The 22409-nt window shown below is 41.9% G+C and overlaps 1 protein-coding gene across 2 annotated transcripts in view; it reads left to right on the plus strand.

The window, feature by feature from the left end:
- Nucleotides 1-22409, plus strand: part of CPQ (carboxypeptidase Q) — a 248406-nt gene that overhangs the window by 132599 nt on the left and 93398 nt on the right. For both annotated transcript variants that reach the window (XM_030553530.1, XM_030553529.1), the window contains exon 5: nt 19900-20011. In XM_030553530.1, the coding sequence (XP_030409390.1) occupies nt 19900-20011 (112 nt within the window). The remainder of the gene's footprint in view (nt 1-19899; nt 20012-22409) is intronic.

Below are 22409 nucleotides of genomic sequence, written 5' to 3' on the forward strand. Positions count from 1 at the left end.
ACAGAATTTTCTTATGCTTTTCTTCTCTGTAGCCCTGAGAAAAAACTGTGCCTTTCTTTCTCTTCTCACTCAGTTGTCATTAACATACTTTTTCACATCATTTTTTCCACACATTATTCCTCCAATCCTCTCTCGCTTATGCTTCTCCTTTCATAACAGCCAAGTTGTTTGCATCCACTATTGACTACTGCAGACATGCACTTCTAGCTCTGAGCCCTCCATGTGCTGGAAGATTCAAATTATGCAGCAATCCATTACACATAATAGTTTTGGTTTAGGCGACATTAGTTGATTTGCCATCTACCAAGTGATTTAAGTGTGTGGCCACGATACAGTTGTGTTTAATCTTCGTATTAGAATAGTTCATCTGTCTGGAGTGAGAGGAGAAACTACAGAGAAAACCAGAAAACATGCAGATGCACAATGGCCTGTTTTTGTGTATAGTTAACATTTTCCATGGTATTTTCAAATATAAACCTAACTAATGCTAATTCAGTTTATAAAGCATCCTCTGCCAAGGCTCTTGAGGCTCTGAGCTATAATTTAATTCTGTAAATTTATAAGAACATTATAAAACATTAAAACCAATCTAATAATATACCACCCTCATAAATAAAATCACCACATTTGTCATCTGCTCACTATGCTGGCTCCCCATGGAATATTGCATCAAGTTCAAGATCTCAGTTCTTTTCAAGGTTATCAATGACCTAAAACTCAGGGACAAGTAGTGTGGTTGGCAACTGCTGTCCTCTGGCATAATGAAGATGTGTATTACAGGGGTAAAACTTGTTCAGAAGATGGAGCTTTCTTGGGGACTGGTCCGAAACTCTGGATCATTCCAGAATAACAACCATCCCTTCTAAGAGCAAAGTGCACTTCTTTGACTTTGCCTTCACTACTAGAAATGTGCAACGCATAGTACTCATTAACTTTTTTCCAACAATTTTCCCCGTGTGGATAGAAAGGGAAGAACACCACATGGCAGTTGCATACTATTGGAAAGCATTCAGACGCCATGGTGATGGAACCTAAATAAAATAGAAGAAAAATCTTAAGTGGCATGTTAAACTGGAGAGAGAGAGGGGGGCTGAAAATGACTTCAAGGCAAAACAAGTTCCAGAGCCTGCAAATCATGTTGACCAGCTAAGACCTTTTTGAAAAGTTAGAAATGACTGAAAATGGGGCAATTGGAATGAAGTATGTTTAGCTCATATGTGCCTTTCCAAGTACTCTGTTTTTTACAATCCAGTATCTAGGTTCAAAATATTTAGGGTTGAAATCTGATTGTATAATTTTTATCCCTTTCACATAAATTTGTGGCCATTGTGACTCAGACCACTTACTAGATTTAAGAACAGGAGGAGAAGTTATCTTCTATAAAGCCATGAATATTGCCACTTGATATTGCTGCTTTACTGATGACTCATTTTTCATTGCCCTGTAACAGTTTGGGACACATACTTCTCAGAAATAGTTACTGGTTATTTAAGCATAATCAGAGAGTATTTAATGTAGGGTATTTATTTTTCTTTAACAGTTTGTTAGTACTGGTCTAGGTGACCTAGCACAATATTTCCTCTTCAAGTATGAGAAAGTTAAATATTTTGACTAGATATAATTCAAGGTGCTGCAGGTTTATTTAAAAAAAATTTGCTATGAATTTCATCATAAGGAAACCTAAATCTTGTAACACCCAAATAATAGTACTGTGCTTTGTGTGTGTATACACATTCCTCATGTTTATAGACTCTCAACATTCAAGCATTAAAATACTTTAACAGGTAAGGCTCCTTGAGATTCTTAACTAACAGTGCCCTTCAAGGTAATTAATCCAATACCTATTAGTTTTGCATATTACTGTGATAACCACCATGTTAAATTGTGAAAACTATGGATACAAATATTAATATTGCTTCAATAACAGCCCAAGAGAACACAGCCTGGGGATGAAACTAAATCCATTTTAACACAGAGCAGGATATGAAATGAAGGACAAATGAAAGAGGAATAACAATTTAAGTATACTACAAAAATCTTCATTTAAGAAAACTCAATCTGTGTTGGACCCAGCTGTCCTGGCAGAATAAATCTCTGTATTAAAATAACATTGTTTTTTGGAGGCTGTTGAAGATGGAGGTAATGGTACTCGATATCACTAACATAGGTCTCAGGATGTATAAACTGACCATGATTAAACATCCAACATTTAAAAATTGTCTGAAGTTAACATTGCAGATTGGCATGTTGTGATGGGGCGCTCTACTCACCACTGGAGGGTTCCACCTCCTGGCACGTCTGGGGATTAGCTCTGCCAGCTGACACCCCTTCCTGCAGTTGCTGTCTGCCACATTCTGTCTCTTTCACCCCTCTGTTGCCCCAGGAGCCACTGCCTTCTCTTTGCGATTCAGCCCCCAAGCCAGGTTACTCCCTTCCAGGATATCAAATCATGAGTTGTCTCAGGCAGTCCACTCTCCACCGCTTGGTCTATGCCATTTCCCCAGTGGCTGGTAGGGGAACCCAGGCCTGCCCTCTACTCCAGGTTCCAACTGAGAGATTCTCTCCTCAGCAGCCAAGGACTGCACTATCCTATTCCTTGCTGCTTTTCCCCTGAGCCTTTTAGGCTTTCCCCCTTGTCTGGGTTTGCCAGCCTAAACTCCCTTCTCCGAGGGAATAACTGTAGACTACCTTCTATGGTTGCAAACACCCCTCCCTTCTCTCATGCATTGACTGCAGATTACTTCCTTAAAACCCCCTGCTGTTACTAGCTTCCTGGCTTTATATACGGGACCAGCTCCTCCCCCACAGCTGGACTTTATTAGCCAATTAGGCCATAGCACTGCCTGGCTTTCCTCCAGGGAGCAGCCTATAGTGTAATTGGTCTAATTTACCCCTTCAGGCCTTGTGTGGTGTGGACACTCAATCCCACATGTGACGTTTGGGGGGAAAACAAGACAACAAAGTCTAGGAAGCATTTGGAATTTTTGTCTGGTTTTATAAATCAATGTGAAAGCCCATGAAATGCTGCCATTTTCTCTTTAGAGAAAAACATAAGACAGTCTCAATCACATTTTTATCTACTTACTAAACCACACTTTTAGAGTCTCAATATGATTAAATTTTCAGCTAGAAATCCGTAAAAAGATGAATATTCTTTCTTCTCCAGCAGTTTTCTTTACATAATATTTCAGTAAATGACTATAGTACTTGTGAAATGTCTAGTGGATTGACAACGGGCCTGGGAACCAGGTATTTCTTATTTTGGGGACCTTAGGTGAGATAGCTATGCTGCCTTCGTTGCCTTTTCTGTAAAAGTGGGATAATAATTTCTTAACATAAAGGGATACTATGAGAAAAAATTAATGTTTGAAAATGGAGAATGTATATAAAAGTGCTAAGTAATGTAGATCTAAATTCCCTGCAGTTGTAAATTGAAGATAATGGAGCAGCACCTATTTACACCACCAGAGAACTAGGTCCATTATTTTTAGTGACTATCCACAGCCCTGGGATCTAAAGGCCTCTGCCTAGAGAGACATATTAGGGGAAGCACTAGCAAGTAACACTGACAGGTTTTCCCACACTATTCCATCAACATACTTCAGCAAACCTGACTTGGAGAAGTCCCTTTAGATATGAGATGATGGTTCAATCTCCGTGTTTATTCAGTCCTGGGCCTCTCTGCTTAAATACTGTGGTAAAGACATCCAGGTAAGAATCTAGACAGACAAACCAACCAAAGGTGTCAGTTAGTGCCAAGTGTGAAGGTTTGGGTGATGTGGACAAATTATTTTCCTAGGTCATTAAACAGCCATCAAATGGTGATCACTTCTATCTACTGCCATTATAGGTGGGATTTGAACTGCTGACCTTCAGTTGAAAGGTTCTAAATCCCATTATCAATCTCTGGAGTCACCTCATCTCCCAGTATAATTTTTTTTCTTTTTACCTAATGATGCTGCAGCAATAAACACCATAAATTAGTTATTACATAATTTGAACTGAATTTGAAGACCTAATTCTGCACCATGATATAGACTACTTGTAAGTAGAAGAAGGAGCCTCTGATCTCCTCAGCACTGGATTACACAGTAAAAGTATTCCAGAGAGACAGCTTCAATTGTACCTTAAGTACCTGATTTCATAGGGAGGCACGTTGCACCATCCAGAATTGGTCCCTAATTTCTGCACTGCTTAATGGCTTTCTTTAACTGACAACAACATTTAGTGTGGAACTAAAAAAAATGTGGACTATTAATTCTGAAATCAATGTCCTCATTACAAAGGGGCACCCATTTAAATTATTTTGTCATACAAGACAGCTTTGACACACACATTTGCCTCTATTCAGTTACCCAAAACTATATATCATAGGATAACTGGACTTTTATTTAAAGTGGAATACCACTATTGGCAACTGTAAAATCTTTAGTGCAAGCCTGCAAAGGGGCTAAGTTATTCAGTAATTGCTAAGCTTTCTGACAAACTGCTATGCCTTTAGTATTACTAAGTAGATCCTGATACTACTGGAAACAGAAAATGTAAGCTTGAGCATTATGCCTCTGAAATGGCCAGTGATTATCTGTTACTGGTCATGTCTGACTTAGAAATAGATGAGATTGGGATGCTTCCATTATTATTATTTTCATTCTAGTACTGCCCACAATGTGCTAGGCACCCTGCAAACACAGATGTGAAGAGCTTACAATGTAAGGAGAGAAGCAACATATAAAGGAACAGGGGAGGGGAAAGAGGCAATATAACTAATTTTAAGAAATATCAGTGATCCCCCATAGCCAGTAGTGACCCAGAAAGCTGATCTTAGCCAGCAGCTCCTTGAGAAGATCTGAGTAGGTTATGTGGGGGTGTGACAGGGTGCTGAGCACTTAATCAGCACCTGTATCTCATAATGCTCCAGGTCACTGATACCTGGGTCCAGCTAAGCTGCACCTGGGGAACTGCTACCACCAGCTCATGCTCCCCCGATCCTTTAGTTTGGTCTTTCAGGTAGATCAGAGCAGTGGTTCGCAATCGGGGATCCGTGAGCCCTTTCACAGGGTCTGAGGGAGCCCCACAGCTGAAACCCAGTGCCCCAACTGGGGCTGAAGCGGGGAGCGATGCCAAGCCTCCCCTCTTGCAGCTGAAGCCAGGAGTGACATGGGGCTGAAACTCTGAGCGTTGGGGGGATGCCAACTGAAGTGCCTTACCGAGTGGGGCAGTCCTGGGGGCAGCTCCACCCCCTACCTCATCCTTTCCCCCGGTGCCCCTCAGGCCCTGTCCTCTGGCCAGATACTTGGTGGAAAGCCAGAGCCAGGCAGTGCGAGGCAGATGCTCTTCTAATTAGTGCTGCCATGGAGTGGGCAGCCATGGCATTCCCCCATCTGCTGTTGTTGCCCGGTGTCACGGCTGCTTCTCAGCTCGCATATGGAAATGGTGAATTTAAAATCCAGCATTTAATGGGAAAATGGTAATAATTTTAAGTACAAAGAATACTTGGTTAAATTCTGAAATTACATCTAGTCTCTGTCTTGTTATCTGTACTTAGGGTGGAAAGGATTAGATTTTTATCAGTAAATGTCATCAAAAATCTATTTTGCCATATACCAACAGAAAAAAATATATTTCTATCGATAATGATCAAAATTTACAGTTAGGCAAAGTAAGAGAAATCTGCTCAGAATTTAGAGTTTGAGCTAAGGATATGTACTTGTTATATTGTGATACATGATGTTGAGCATATGTGTTTTGTTGGTTTAAAAGCGTTAGCTTTTTAATCTTAACACCTACTATCACTAAATAATTATTTTCTGACCCCCACTCATTGTCTGACTCCCTCTATAATTTCCCACAACAGTGAAAATTTAAATTGATTAAAAAAATTAAAATACTTAAAAACAAAAAAAAATCTGTCAAAATTATATTAAAAAAAAAATCAAATTCTTCCAAGCCTGTCTTTACTTCATGTCCCTTATCAGGTAACAGCTTCTAATTAGACAAATTTAGATTAATTTTCTCCCAGACCTTCCCATTTGTCACAAATGGTATCAGCTCAGTGATTTTGAGATTTCCTTTTAATGGGGTTAAGAGAGGTTTAGTTACGATATTTTATGGGAAAAGTATACTTTCAGGTAGCGCTGGACTTTGAATCACTTCATGTTTTGTAAAATTCAACATACAAAATGTTTTATGTATGTTATGATACAGAGACGTTTTTAAGGTTAGTCAGCTTCTTAGCAGTAATGATTTTTGATTCTTGTGCAACCAAGCGTGTCAATTCTGTTTCATGCACAGAAATGTCATTTAATCAGGAGCCTGGAAGCCAAGGTTTATTACACTGGATATTAAATAGAATAGACGGGGTTTTTTTTGTTTTAAGCATTTTTTTCTGTCTGAACATCACTGTATCTGTAGGACTGCAAATTGGTTAAGACAGTTAGGCTGATTATTTGAAAGCCATTCTGAATGCTTGTGAAATCTAATAGAAAGGGCTATAGAGTGAAGTCATATTATTTGGAGACCAAAGCAGAAAACTGAATTTGAAGGAAAATTTGTTTTAGATGCAAATAAAATCAATTAAAATTTTTAATGTTCTTGGTTTACAGTTAGGGCATGTCTTCATTAGATGTTTTTTATTGGGTAAACTGCTAATTAATTCAAGCTAGTTAACACCTTGTAAAGCATAAGTGTGGACATTTTGTTCCAGGTGAAAAACATTTGTGAAACCAACAAGGAGTCCTTGTGGACCAACAAATTTATTTGGGCATAACTTTTCATGGGCTAGAACCCACTTCATCAGATGCAATTCAGTTAACAGTAGCTGACCTAACATAGGACCTAACCACATCATCAGGGGCTTGTTCACCTGCACATCTACCAATGTGATATATGCCATCATGTGCCAGCAATGCCCCTGTGCCATGTACATTGGCCAAACCGGACAGTCTCTACACAAAAGAATAAATGGACATAAATCTGACATCAGGAATTATAACATTCAAAAACCAATAGGAGAACACTTCAATCTCCCTGGTCACTCAATAACAGACCTAAAAGTGGCAATTCTTCAACAACAAAAACTTCAAAAACAGACTCCAACGCGAAACTGCAGAACTGGAATTAATTTGCAAACTGGACACCATCAAATTAGGCCTGAATAAAGACTGAGAGTGTTTGGGTCATTACAAAACCTAAACCTAATTTCCCCCTTACTAATTTCCCCTTACTGTTTACTCACACCTTCTTGTCAACTGTTTGAAATGGGCCACTCTCATTACCATTACACAAGTGTTTTTTCTTCCCTTGGTATCCTACCGTTAATTGAATAGTTTTGTTAGACTGACCTCCCACTTGGTAAGGCAACTCCTATCTTTTCATGTGCTTTGTATTTATACCTGCTACTGTATTTTCCACTCCATGCGTCTGATGAAGTGTGCTCTAGCCTATGAAAGCTTATGCCCAAATAAATTTGTTAGTCTCTAAGGTGCCACAAGGACTCTCTTTGTTTTTACTGATACAGACTAACATGGCTACCACTCTCAAACCTGTCAAACACTTATGATTTACCCTAGGCTGACCCCCAGAGTAAATCACACATGCCTGAAGCCTGGAACAAAGAAGTGGAAAATATCTAGGGTGGCCTTTATAAAAGGGTTAATTACCATGAGTTAACTGACAATTGATTAACACAAAGTTTAAAAACAAAACTAAAAACCAAACCCACACCATTTATGGGCTGAATTTATCCATTAATGTCAATGGAATTACATTGGGGATGAATAAAACAGGTTTTAAACATGTCTAGACAAGGCCTTTTCCTAGCAGTAGTTTATGACATCACTCTGCATAAGGTAAGACAATGGAGAACTGGGCTTATGTGTGTTTTGACAAATACATTGTGTTATGATAATCTAGTGATCTATGTAATGCTGTCCACTAGCAACATACTGTTATCAGCTGCATGAAACCTTGTTATGGGTTGAGTTAAAAACTTGTTCAAACTGATGTGTGAACGAGTCCTCCATTTAAGATAGTTGTAAGAGACAGTTAAAGAGGCACACCTAAACAAATGCTAATAGTCTGCCCAGAAACTAGCACCATGCTGTTGGAGGGAAAGGTTCGACTGGATGTTGTTACGAGGTCTGTTTGGAAGGATGAGGGCATGGAAGAACACACGAAAAGCTCAGACAAGAACAGAGGGAGAGAGAGAAGGGGAGGCAAGAAAGGGTTAAAGGTTTTTAAGGCCCAGCTTGACAAAGGCCATGGCTACACTTACAGTTCTGCAGCGCTGGTTACAGCTGTGTTTGTACAGCTGTGTAGGGCCAGCGCTGCAGTGTGGCCACACTGACAGCTACCAGCGCTGCAGTGTGGCCACATTTGCAGCACTTGCAGTGCTGTTGGGAGTAGTGCATTGTGGGCAGCTATCCCACAGAGCACCTCGTCCCATTTTGGCGCTGTGGCTTGTGGGAAGGGGACGGAAGGGTGCGGGTCTTTCCGCTTCCTGTTCCAACGCCCCGTGGTGCTTTGCTGCACATTCCGAGCAGTTTGGCGGCATTGTGAGTCTGCAGCGCGATTTCTGTTAAAAATGGAGCCCGAGCTGCTGAGGACCTTGCTGATGAATGTTGCCAGCACATCACGCATGGCAGTGGAGCTATTCCTTCAGCTCCAAAGTGACAGTGAGGAGTCAGACGATGATATTGATTCGCCTGACGCTCAAGACAGTAAATTGCTTGTGGCAGTAACAGACGTGCTCAGCACCGTGGAATAGCGCCTTTGGGCTCGGGAAACGAGCACTGAGTGGTGGGATCACATCGTCCTGCAAGTCTGGGATGATGAGCAGTGGCTGCAGAACTTTCGGATGAGAAAAGCCACTTTCATGGGACTGTGTGCTGAGGTCGCCCCTACCCTGCGGCGCAGGGACACGAGATTGAGAGCTGCCCTGCCAGTGGAGAAGCGGGTGGCTATTGCAATCTGGAAGCTGGCAACTCCAGACAGCTACCGATCGGTGGCGAACCAGTTTGGAGTGGGAAAGTCCACCGTTGGAATAGTGCTGATGCAAGTTTGCACAGCCATTAATCGCACCCTGCTAAGAAGAACTGTGACTCTGGGGAACGTGCAGGACATTGTGGATGGCTTTGCACAAATGGGTTTCCCTAACTGTGGAGGGGCAATAGATGGGACGCATATTCCTATTCTGGCACCACCCCACCTGGCATCAGAGTACATTAATCGCAAGGGGTATTTCTCCGTGGTTCTCCAAGCGCTTGTGAATCACCGTGGGCGTTTCACTGACATTTACTCAGGATGGCCTGGAAAGGTGCATGATGCACGCATCTTTCGGAACAGTGCCCTGTTCAGGAAGCTGATGGCCGGGACTTTTTTCCCAGACCGCAAGATCACAGTAGGGGATGTCGAAATGCCCACTGTGATCCTTGGAGACCCCGCTTACCCCTTAATGCCATGGCTCATGAAACCGTATACAGGGAAGCTTGACAGGAGCAAGGACCGGTTCAACTACAGGCTGAGCCGGTGCAGAATGACTGTGGAGTGTGCTTTTGGCCGTTTGAAAGCCCGCTGGCGTTGTCTTTATGGGAAGCTAGATTTGGGGGAAAGCAGCATCTCCGCTATTATATCCACGTGCTGTACCCTCCATAATATTTGTGAAGGGAAGGGTGAAAGATTCATTGAGGAATGGACCTCCGAGGTTCGATGCCTAGAGGCTGAATTTGCACAGCCAGAGAGCAGGGCTACTAGAGAGGCCCAGCAAAGGGCTTCAAGGATTAGGGATGCCTTAAGGGAGCAATTTGATGCTGAGAGCCAACAGTAATGTTTGGTGCCTTTGCTGTGCTCGTTTTTCCCTTGGGGTACAGTATTTACCACTTTCTGCAATAATAAAAACTATTGTAAAAGCCATGAAATCCTTTATTCAAAATACAGTACATAAAAGGGCAGGGGGGTAGGGTGGTGGACTGTACATTCAGAGGTTTGAATATGTCCTGTTTGGATTGCTGTTCAATGTCTGCTGCACTTCAGGATTAATATGCTGCAGCGTCATGGGGGTGGAGTGCACAGGGTAAGAATTGTAGTTATCAGGGCTGGTAGGTGATCGTACAGGTGTTGGGGGCAGCTGGGGGTAGTAAGAAACAGGCTGCGGGAGAAGGGTGTTTTGTGCAAATACTGGGGAACAAGAAAGAGAGCTTTGGGAGGGGCGTGGGTTACCACGGTACAGATCTGCCTGCATGGCTATGAGAGACTGGAAAGAGTCAGTTTGGCGAGCCAGGAGGCTTATCAGCTGCTTCGAGGTTTTTCTGGTAGCCAATTCCTTTCTCCTGCTTTGTGTTTGCCTCCACTCATGCATTTTCTCTCTCCATTCCTGCGTCTTCCTACTTTCTCTGGCGTACTGATTCATAACTGCTTTGATCAATTCTTCTTTTGATTTTTGCGGATTTTTCCTCAAGTTCTGCAAGCGACGGGCAGGCAGTGATCCGGCTGCATTGTTCAAGGTCACTTAAAAAAACATAGATAGAAACATGTAATACACAGAGGCTACATTGTTTATTATCACACAGTGAAGGAGTTTGTAGGCTTTTTGTAGCATCATTCCCACATACCTAACATAGCACAGAGAGGCCACGGAAGCAAAGGCATGGCGAGCAATGGGGTGAGTGTTTCTGCCCCGACTTCACCTGGGAAGGGGAACTGCCTGATGGCTCACTGGGGTTTCTCTGCACTGGGTTGAGGAGGGAGCTGGGGGCCTGCACAGAGGACAGGAGGGACCATGAAGCTGGCGACCTGCAAGAGGGGGGGGACCATGAAGCTGGCGACCTGCAGGGGCGGGGGCCAGGAAGCTGCCGACCTGCAAGGGGGGGGGGGGACCGCGAAGCTGCCGACCTGCAAGAGGGGGGGGGGGACCGCAAAGCTGCCGACCTGCAGGGGGGGCGGACCGGGAAGCTGCCGACCTGCGGGGGGGGAGGGGACCGGGAAGCTGCCGACCTGCAAGGGGGGGGACCGCGAAGCTGGCGCCCTGCACTGAGCAATATCCCTACATTCTCAACAGGGTTTCCTACTGCCAGATATATCACTGCTGCGTGTTACCTGGGAAGAGAGGGAGGGTCTTCTACAGCAATGTGGATTCCGCCCTGGTCCCTATGCAGCTTGCCTGTGTGCAGCAATGGTCCCCCCACCCCTCGCGGCACAGTGGCACGGACGAGTTAGCCTGACCGGGACAGGGATCACGGTGGCTCTCCCTATAAACTTGCACAAGCACATTGCCCACGCTCTGGCTGCAAGTTTTCAAGAGATTACCGAGGCCGATTACAGAGACGTGATAGAGCAAATCAATGGGCTATTCCACATTTAGGCATGCATGCAGGCAGCCATAACCCCAACCCTCCTCTCCCAAAACATAAAATCTGCTTACCCGGAACACGCTCCTCTGCTTCTTCTTCACCAACAACTTCCAGCTGCTGCGACTGGCTAGCCTCCTCCTGGCTTGAGAAAAGCTCCTGGCTGCATGCCTCCTGGGACTCTGGGGTGTCTCCCTCCACCCCAGTAGCCTCACTCTGCGCTTCCTCTACACCCTCCCCCACTTCTCCCTGCTCTGAACTCTCCATCGTGTTTCTCGGATTGGCAGTGGGGTCACACCCAAGTATGGCATCCAGCTCCTTGTAAAAACGGCAGGTCGTGGGGGCAGCTCCTGAGCGGCGATTTCCCTCACGGGCTTTGCAATAGGCACTGCGCAGCTCCTTTACTTTTACCCTGCACTGCAACGCGTCCCGTTCATGGCCCCTTAGCAGCAAGGCCTTTGATATCTCCCCATAGGTATCATAATTTCTCCAGCTGGAGCGCAGCTGTGATTGCACAGCTTCCTCACCCCAAACACTGATGAGGTCCGGCAGCTCGGAACTGTTCCATGCTGGGGCTCGTTTGGGGAGTGGAGGCATGGTCGCTGATTGATTGATTGATTGATTGCACTCCACACCTGGCTGAGCAAACAGGAAGGGGATTTTTAAAATTCCCGGGGCATTTAAAGGGGGGGTCAGCTGAGCCCAGGGCAGTGGGGTGTGAAATGATTACCAGAGTGGCTGAAAAGGTATGCTGGGATACCTCCTTATACCCCAGAGGCCAATAAAAGCGCTGTTGGTGTCCACACTTGCTGACCAGCACTGCATCACCAGCACTGGAATCGCTACACCCGAGGCAGACCAGGTGTACAGCCAGCGCTGCAACCAGAGAGTTGCAGCGCTGGCTGTGCTTTGCAAGTGTGGCCACATCCTGAGTTGCAGCACTGTAACCCCCTCACCAGCACTGCAACTCTCCAGTGTAGCCAAGCCCAAAGTCCTGGCTGGGATGATTTAGTTGAGGCTGGTCCTACTTTCAGCAGGGGGTTGGACTAGATGACTGCCTAAGATCTCTTCCAACCCTAATCTTCGATGAGTCTATGATTTTATGAAAGCCAAGCAGCAGCTTGTAAACACAGTGTGACCCTGGAAAAAGCTAGAAAATGAGAATGAGCTTTTGGACTTTCTGTAGCCAAAAGAGGCTTGGGAACTGTGAGCTAAGAAACTACTCCTTTTAGGTTTTTGGTTCCTTCTGTGTTCAGGGACACTGGACTCTACATTCTTTGTAAATAAAACTGCATCAAAGAAATACCTGACTACCACAAATTTCTGTTCTCAACTGGAACATCCCCAAGGCCCTGAAATTTGACTAGCCACTTGGGTCAAAAAGGGACAACATTACTAGTCATAAAATCTCTCTTACACCTCAAGACATTTAAAATTAATTTAATCTTCTCCAAACTTTGCTAAGAACAACTGATAGTAATGATGTAGAATGCTGCATGCTTTCAAAAGCAAATGTGCTGTTTGTTTGAATGGTCACAATCATTATGCAGCATTTCCTGAGACAGTCTGCTAATAGCGGATGTTTTTTCTTTCATCCACTAATGTCTCTTCTGTTCTTGGAACAGTTAGATTGGATTCATGAAAGGAAGAACATGTCTGACAAATTCACTTCAAGTCTTTCAAGCACCTTATCAGGCTGGAGAAGGATGAACAAAAAGACCTAATTTATCTGGATTTCAGGAAGGTCTTTGATGGAACAGACAACTGACTGATTTACAAAATGTCATTGTGTTTTATACACATAAGGAACTATGGTAATAGATTAAAAACCTGTTCTGGAGATGAGGAATGTAGGGTATTGTGAAAGGAAATTGTTTTGTATGGATTGAGGTGGTTTGCTGCAATGAGGTAGACCACCTTTAGTTTTGTTTTTTGGGCAGGGTAAAAGTCTGGGCACAAAAAAGCATAAAAAGACTACAGTGTAAATTAACCCAAAATAAGCAGAGGCCATATTTTATATTAGCCAATAGATTAGGAAATAATTTGAGAGAGGGATGATCATGGATGCTACTGTCTACATACTACACCTCTACCTCGATATAACGCTGTCCTCGGGAGCCAAAACATCTTACTGCGTTATAGGTGAAACCACGTTATATCAAACTTGATTTGAACTGCCGGCACGCGCAGCCCCGCCTCCCCGGAGCGCTGCTTTACCGCGTTGTATCCGAAATCATGTTATATTGGGTGGCGTTGTAATGGGGTAGAGGTGTATATTTCAATACAGTACTCTAGTATTTCCCAGACAATATTTGAAGCTACTAATATTATAAATGATATATTCTAAAGAGTGTCTGAGAGCAATGCCACATGTGTACTCCATGTATATGAAGATATACTAATTAGAGGACTTTGTTGACTCTGGTGGGCCAAATGTATCAGTTTTTTGTTGGTAATGCATATAGCCTTCTGTTCTTGCTCTTTTGGTATTTCTCATAAGCTTGCAGATCACTAAACAAAGAGAATCTTTGGATTCTTATAAATGGCAGAAACCTGCCTGCTCACAGTGGCCATACTGGCAGAGTGGACAAATTACCCAGAATGCAAGACTGTCTTTTTGTTCTGTGTTTGTAGCAAAATAGGATCCTGGCCCATTAATAGGACTCCTAGGCATTACGACAATACAAATAAATAATGATACACATGCTTTATGCATGTATGTGCTTAAACGCACAGACCTCAATTTGTAAGTGGGTTCCTCCATCTGAGGAGTTGTTTTTTAACAATATTTAGATCCTAGCTACAGAATACAGTAGCATCACGTTTGGTTGGATTTGGTTTGGGTTTTTTAAGTTTTTATGTGTGGGGGAGGGAAAAGGACTTCTGAAATGAGTGTAAAGAAATTTTTAAATAATTTTTGGATTGGATTGAATCTAGTGATCTGAATTTTCAGCTGGCCTCAAAAATTGGACCTGCATATTGTACATACAAGAAAATTGCATTTGTGTGCCAATCTGGAAGTTACTTTGCAATTTTTCTGATTCCTTGTGGCAGATTCCTGTGGGGAAAAGTATGGTAATATAATTAAAGACCATATTGTAATGTGTATACAACAAGGGGACCAACAATTAATGTTATACAAGCAACCTTAATTCTGGTACTTCTTAAGTTATGAGTGATTGACTTTGCACTATAACATTCTTCTAATGTAGTTTTTGGTATCTAATTTCTTAGGTTGTTTTTTTTTAAAAAGCAAACTGAAAAAAAAAAAAAAAGATTTTATCCATTGACTCCAAGATGATACACTACATGATTAGAATCTTTTAGATTCACAGCACAGACTTCTGCCTCTTAAGATAAGAGAGTCACTGACAGCAGTAGTTGAGTGATTATATGGATCAGCTGCTAAGGGGAGATGAGAGATAGTTATGAAACCTATTGGCACAGTCTATTTGCTGACAGCAGAGGCATGCAGAGACTTGCAACTCCTGAGTTCTATTCCAGGTTCTGAGAGGAGTAACCTCTAATGGTTACAGACCAATGTTCCTGTTAGAGGTCTTATTCCTGCACGCCCTTACTTCCCTGGTCCTTCTCGCATGAAGAGAGTAACAATACCCGAAGTCTGAAGGTGCAAGCAATTCAATGGTTATTGGGTGTACTTCCAGCAAACTTAAATCCAAGTTCCTTTTTCCTTATTTTCAAATCCCAACTTACTTCCAGAGACTTGCTCCTAATTTATATAGTAATATTCTCAGCAATGCCTTAACCAATCATTTTACTGAAATTTACCTAACCAATTCTAACATATTGTAACATGATTAGCTAAGCAATTGTATCCCACCACCTTAATTAGTTTACACCCAGCAAAATTTATTATACAGCAGACAGAAACAATCACAGAACCAGACAGATACCCTGCAAATAAACAATAGCAAAGTGGGAACTATAATGACAAAACTATACAGAAGTGAGGATTTCACAACTACATCTATAAAGACATAAGGGTTTCCCAGCTGTATCTATATTGATAAGTCAGTTCTTACCAAACAGAAAACTATCAAACTAAATTTCCTTTTACATCTTCTAGGCTCTTCCCTTTATATGGAGGTGATAGATCGGATCACCTTTCTTCCGGCCCCAGATTGCCTTATTTCAATGTGACTAGTTTGCAATGTGAGGATGTGACCATATGCTTCCCAGCTTATGACTGCCTCTGCTACTTAGCCAAAAGCCTTAGCTTAAGAACCGGGTTTCAGGATGTCACAGTGAGAGAAGACCCTTACACAGTGATTTTGATTCTTTCTTTTATACCTCTATAACTAGCTAAATGATAAATGAATACCTAAATTCTTAAAGTATAGGCCTTTACAGACAGGCCTGAATATCTATATCCTAACAGTTCCCTCTAATTTTTTCCATCCACGTGCGGAACAAATTTTGTTATGTGCGCCAATATCAAAGTAATGTACGGATGTGTGCCACCAGTAGAAACAACCTAGATATAATATATATATATATTTTTAAAAAGTTATCATAGGGATAATTACTCCAGCCAGGAAAAGTTAGGCTTTTTAGAACTCACTACTCAAAGAATTACATTTAAGCGTAAGAGAGAAATAAAAATTATGAAATGCATAGATCAGTCCAGAAACTAAAATAACGCACTTTGAAAGAATAAAATTACAGAGAATATATGTGCGTTGCAGGATGTATCAAGAAGTAAGAACAAGAAGAATACAAGTATGTGTTGGGAGGTGAGTGTGAGAGAGACACAGTATGTTGTGTGTGAGAGGGAGAGAGACAGTGTAGTGTGTGTGTAGGGGGAGAAAGGCACGTTGCCCCTTGAAGTATGCTGCCCTTATAAGTAGATTGGCACTCACCAGTCTGAAGCCTGCTTGTTCAGACAAGCAGCAACAGCCAGCAAGCTCCCTCCATCCCACTCCTGAGCCAATCATGTCCCCCTTCCCGGCTCTGCAGAGATGGGGTACAAGGGCAGAGGGTGGATGGGAGTAGGGAGGCACCCAGACATCAGCACTCCCCTCCCTCTCCACTCTGCAAAGCAAGCCGGAGGCTCCCGGGAGCAGCTGGCCAGGAGCTCCAAGGCAGAGGGCAGGAGCAGCGTGGCAGTGTGGGGAGGGGCACCTGAAATGCGTGGCACTTGATAGACTACTGGGTGGCCGCATGGGTTAAAGGGAACTTAGTTACAGACCTCCTTGTCCATGTCCTTCCTGCCCCACCTCTACCTTTGGCTCCTCATCCCAGCCACCCCATACATGCTTTCTCCTCATCTAATCAACCCACTGCATTTCAGTCAGGGTGCCACACCAGCCATTACAAGGAAAGTCCTGCAGCTCCATGCTGGAGCATCCTCAGTGCAGATGGAATCTTTGGAAAATTTAGCTTTCCAACTCTAACAAGTCTTTACTGAGCATGTGTCAACTGAAGTTTTCATGGGGGCAACAAAAGGCACATCCCTGATATCAGGCCATTCTTCCTCCCCTTCCTAATGTCAAGCCTCTGTTCCAAACCATGGAGGTTCTAAACCTTTTTAATTAAACTGTAAGAATGTTTCAATATGGGCAAAACAATACATTTTCCCCTCATTTCATTCTAAGAAACTGCTGAGCATTTTCAGCTGAAATTAAAAAAAAAAAAAAAAGCAACCTGAAGCAGACACAAGGCATGGAAAATTTCATGCCAAGTGATTGAGCAACCTTAACTTTAGGCATAGTTACCTGCACTGCCTATAATAATGACTCCAGGTAACAGCAGAGTCCCTTCACCACAACTGTTGGAGACACTTTGCTCAAAAATGAAAGATTTGAGACAGGATGGTAATTGGGAAGAGTATCAGTGTCAAGAGAGGGTTTCTTAAGAAGAGTCTGAAAGTGGCTCGTGTAATGGAAGCTTCTACCTTGTCTTCCTACTAGAGATGTTGACATTTTCCTTGAGTACAATTTTTGCATAATGACTCGAGCAGATCTGAGCAAATATGCCATGGCGAATTGTTTTGTAGTGGCATAAGGCACTCAGATGTGGAAAAGGAGCATGCTCTGATAGATGTATGGGTAAATAGTGATTCTGCCTAGCTTTCATATTAAGTGCAGCCTGATTTATAGGAATTCAGTATATGATTGATAGGCATCTGGTATCAGTCAACAATGCTGGCCTACAAGAAAATAGAATAATTTCCTCTGTTTCATTTCTCTTTCCCTGCTGCCCTTTATAAGGATTCTGAGATAGAAAGGCAGTTGCTTCATGGTGAAACTTCAGAAAAGCCAAAGCTCAGACTGTCCTGTTGCATGGAAATCTATCTAATCTTAAAAATATCTTTATAGAATTGGCACATGTAGCCCAGTGCTATTTTACACAGATGTTTGTGGTTTCTCTGTTAGTGAAACTGAATAAATTACTTCTATCATTGTATCATGTTTTATGTTCTGTCTGCATCAGCAGACAGTTATATATGGAAATTTGGTGCATATTTAAAAATTTTTTATATGTATGTACATATACAACTTATGTAGCACATCTGTGGAGGTGACAGCTATGTGACAAATTGGAAAGCTATGTGATAAATTCATTTATCATACATCCTTGATAGCCTGAACTACCTTAGTCCACAAATGCATCCACAGATCCCTAGGACGCTTCAAATGACTGCCATATTATTTTAAAAGGGAACTCCCTGCAGAACTGTTTCCATCTGTAACCCTTACCCATATATCTGTATGGGCATATATCAGGATGGAGGTAGTGTTTTTGTGAGAGTCCTGGGGGTTGTTTGGTTGGAGGGGCTCTCAGTGGAGGTTGGTTTGTAGCTTGAGTTGCTATAATTTTTTTATAATGTATGTAAAAAGTGCCTAAAGCTTTGGTCACCTTTTACAATATATTTTACAAATCAAAATAAAAGTGTGTGCATGTGTATAACCATTGAACAGTGGTTCATTGATCATTCCTAGAGGGACTTTCCATAACAATGGTTACTGTAGAAGTGGGTATACTGTAAAATTTCTTAGACATACAGTGGTTGCATTTACTTAATTCTTCTTGGTATTACTATAAGTAAAAGCTCCTCCATAAAATACTCTGACCTTCTCAATCCATTTGAACCTTAGTCTGTTTCAGTGTAATGTTCTGAAGCTGGGAGAGATGCTTTTTGATTGGATTCTGTAATCCCATGAGGGATTACACCATTGTCTGATTCAAAGTTTCCTGCTGTTGCTATAAGTGTTATTTCACAGGAATGAGAAGTAATTCCCTATCAAACTGTTGTGTAGAGATTGTTGCCAGGGAACATCATCCAGTGTTAGTGAGGCGTTCTTTCACGGCTGAAGTTAAGGCATTACATCTATTATAAACTCTGTTTTCAATATGTTTTTAAACTTGCCCTCAATTCACTTCAGCTGGAAGTTATATTTCCCAGGAGTAAATATTTATCTTTCCAAAACCAATTGCTGGTTAAAATGCTATGGCCATTTTAAAGTTGTGGCACAGACAATTTTTGACATTCTAGACAGTTAACATCTCCTTCAGAGCCCTTACAGCTCTTCTCTAAAATCTTTTGAGTTTGCAGATCACTGATCCAATGGACAGTAATGAACCTATGTCAGTCTAGCTACAGTATTAGTTCATGAAGTCTGCATACCAGAGACTCTCGAGACTGTTTTTGATGGTCAGTTTCACCACATGTATTGCATACCCTATCTCTAAATATGTCGGTGAATATCTTTTTTTCAGTTGAAATATTTGAAAGCAATTGTCTCCTGCTCATAGCAGTTACTCAGGCGTTGTGTAGGGTAGATTTCAGCTGCAGTGCGTAGCCAACCTCAGACATTCACAGCCACAGTATATTAGAATTAAATACTTTAGTTATGAGGATCAGAAAGAACTGGATAATACTAACAAATATTAATCGGTACTTACATTATTATAAGTGTCTTCATAAAACTCTGAACTCCTATATTATCTCTTTTAAAGTTTCCATCTGACTAGTGTAATTATAAAACTACATGGTGCTGGAAGTTGGTATGGTGGTGGGAGTAGATGGGTGGTGGTGATTTATATTGTGGTAACAAGTAGAGAGGGATTCCAGTCGTAGACCATGGCCTCACTGTGCTTAGCATTGCACAAACACATTATAAAATGACTGTCTCTGCCTGGGGGACCCTACAATCTAAGTACATATTTACTAGTTATACATCCTAAAATAAGGTTAATCATGCTTTTCATGCTTAAGAGTTTAAACTGATCACTAAAGATTGCTAGGCATGCAGGAGGGACTAAATCTTTCACTTAGCATTAGTTACTAGTTATTAGTCACTAGCAGATGCAGGATACCAGACTTGATTAAACCAATGGTCTGAGCCAGTATGGCAAGTATTGTGGTCCTCGATTTATGCTTGTTTTAAACTAAAAAGCAGAACTATGAAAATCTTTAGACAACATGGGGCATATCTACCCTATGAATGCTTGTAGCACAATAGGTAGAAGCACCTTGTTTGACTTTTCTAGTTTGATATTTTCATATAAATGTCCTTTTCTAATTGCATTTTAGGTTGTACTGGTCAGTGGACATCTGGACAGCTGGGATGTTGGGCAAGGAGCCATGGATGATGGTGGTGGAGCATTTATATCATGGGAAGCATTATCTCTTATTAAGGATCTTGGTAAATATTTATTTAAAGAAATGTTCTAATGTGTAAGACTTCCAGGACTCTCGGTATAATTTTTTTTAAACTGAAGATAGTCATCTGCTCCACCATTCTGAGCATAAATATTCACTATCCAGAAAAACAAATTAGTTACCTTCCCAAACAAAAAAGAGAGTGCATAAAGAGTGCTTTGAACAGTCATAACCATCGCCAAAATGTAATGAAAGTTTGTAAATAAATGTATGTTAGAATAAGGACACTCTATGGGCTCTATATTATTGGCTTGACAGCTCAAATAATTAGAATACAATTTTCTAACTGTGTATGCACCATTTAAGTGGAGAGAGGGATACATTTTGAAGTAAAACCTACAGTCCCGCCACTGGTAAAGTGAAGGAACAACATTCATGGAGTCTGGCTGTGATTGTCCTGGACACTAAGCTTTGGGAAAGACAGTAAAAAATAGAGAAGGAACTATTGACAGTTCCCCAGAGATAAACCCTGTAGTGCTTTACAGTGTTGTTGTAGCTGTGTCAGTCCCAGGGTATTAGAGAGACAAGGTTGGTGAAATAATATATCTTATTGGATCAACTTCTGTTGGTCAGAGAGACAAGCTTTTGAGCTACACAGAGCTCTTCCTCAGGTCTGGGAAAGGTACTTAGGCATTGTCTACACTATACAGTTTTGTTGACAAAATTCAGCTTTCATCGACAAAACAGTGGAGGTGTACACACTGCAATGCTCCTTCTGCCAACAAAACTCTCCTGCTTTGCCAACAAAATAAAATGAGATGCATGGAGCTTTTTATGGCAAAGTTATATTGACAAAGTGTTTGTGTAGACACTGTGCTTGGTGATGTCACTATAATTGGCCTCCATGAGATGTCCCACAATGCTCATCCTGACCACTCTGGTCAGAAGTTTGAACTCCACTGCCGCACAGTCAGGTATGCAGGCATTGTGCCCCCCTTCCCCCCTTAAAGGCCCGGGAATTTTTTAAATTCCACTTCCTGTTTGCGCAGCGTGGACAGCTCACATCGCATCTTCCTAGGTGACTGTGGTGGCTCCACACAGCAAACGCTCTCCCACTTGGACCACACTTGAGTTGTTGGATCTGCTGGCACTGTGGAGAGAAGAGGCTGTGCAGTCTCACCTCTGCTCCAGCCATAAGAACTTCAGTACCTTCAGTACCTACCTTCAGTACCTATAGTACCTACAGTCAGCTTTCTCTTGCTTGTTGGATAAGGGCTATGAACAGGACACGCATCACTGCCATGCGAACATAAAGAAGCTACTCACAGTGCACTGCTCTCTGTCAATGGTAGAGTACCAACTGTAGACATGCTCCGCCAACAGAAGGAGCGTTGCGTGAACATGCACAAGCGATGTAATTATGCCAGTTTTTGACTGTCCGTACTTTAGGATTCCCTCAAAGTTAGGCCATAAAAGGTCTATAGCATCACAACTGTGAAAACTGGCTTGCGTAAAACACTTCTGCATTTTGGCCCCAATTCAGCAGAGCACTTAAGCATCTTCTACAATTCTTATTTAGGTGTCTAAGTCCCAAGTTAAGCATATGCTTAAGTGCTTTAACCCATCAGACTGTGTACACTTTCTATAGAGTGCAGCTTTAAGTAATTTTTAAAGAGTGTAGTGAACAAATGACCAGTTATTCATGAGTAACCAGCCACAGTTGTCTTCACAACTGTCCTATTTCTATGCTCAATGGTACACACACAAAGTAGGTGATAGTTCCAAATCATCTAAATGTTTGTTTAAAAATAAAAACAGCCCCCGTGATCCTCAACTATGGCTCAGTTTAACCTCCAGCCTTGCCTGTGAGGCTTTTAATGTTCCATAGTTCTAATGACAAGAGTATGTATACTTGAAAAGCTCATCACTCCATGCTGAGCTCTTTATGAGGGAGAAGGATGTTAAGTGTTCTGTTATGCTATTAGCCACTCATATACTACAACGACGACAAGTGCCAGACACGTCTATAAATAAATAAATGCATCTTTCATTTTGCTTATTTGAAACCCTTCCCTCTTGTTTTCCTGGCTGCAGAATGAGTAGATTTAAATAGAGTAAAGTCTGTGACTAAAAGTAATTTGTGGCTTTTGGGATTTTTTGTTTTTTATTTTGTTTTTTGGGGCGAAGGAAGAGTAAAATAATTTTCAGATGTGGAAATTCTTAATTGCTTTCAAATTGTTTTTTGTCTTCTTTTGTATGATTCTTGAAAAATCATGTATAGTCCCCCCCCAAAAAAAGTTTCTTATTTGCTGACTTTGCTCTTCAGAGTATACTGTTTTGTATCTGCTAAGGGCAAGTTCTTAGTGACATCGTATAACTTTTGTTCAGTGGGTTTCCTTTGATGCAAGAATGAAATGCATTGCTCACTCCTTATTGAAATA

This window comes from Gopherus evgoodei, chromosome 2, assembly GCF_007399415.2.
Source record: "Gopherus evgoodei ecotype Sinaloan lineage chromosome 2, rGopEvg1_v1.p, whole genome shotgun sequence".
Lineage (NCBI taxonomy): Eukaryota > Metazoa > Chordata > Testudines > Testudinidae > Gopherus > Gopherus evgoodei.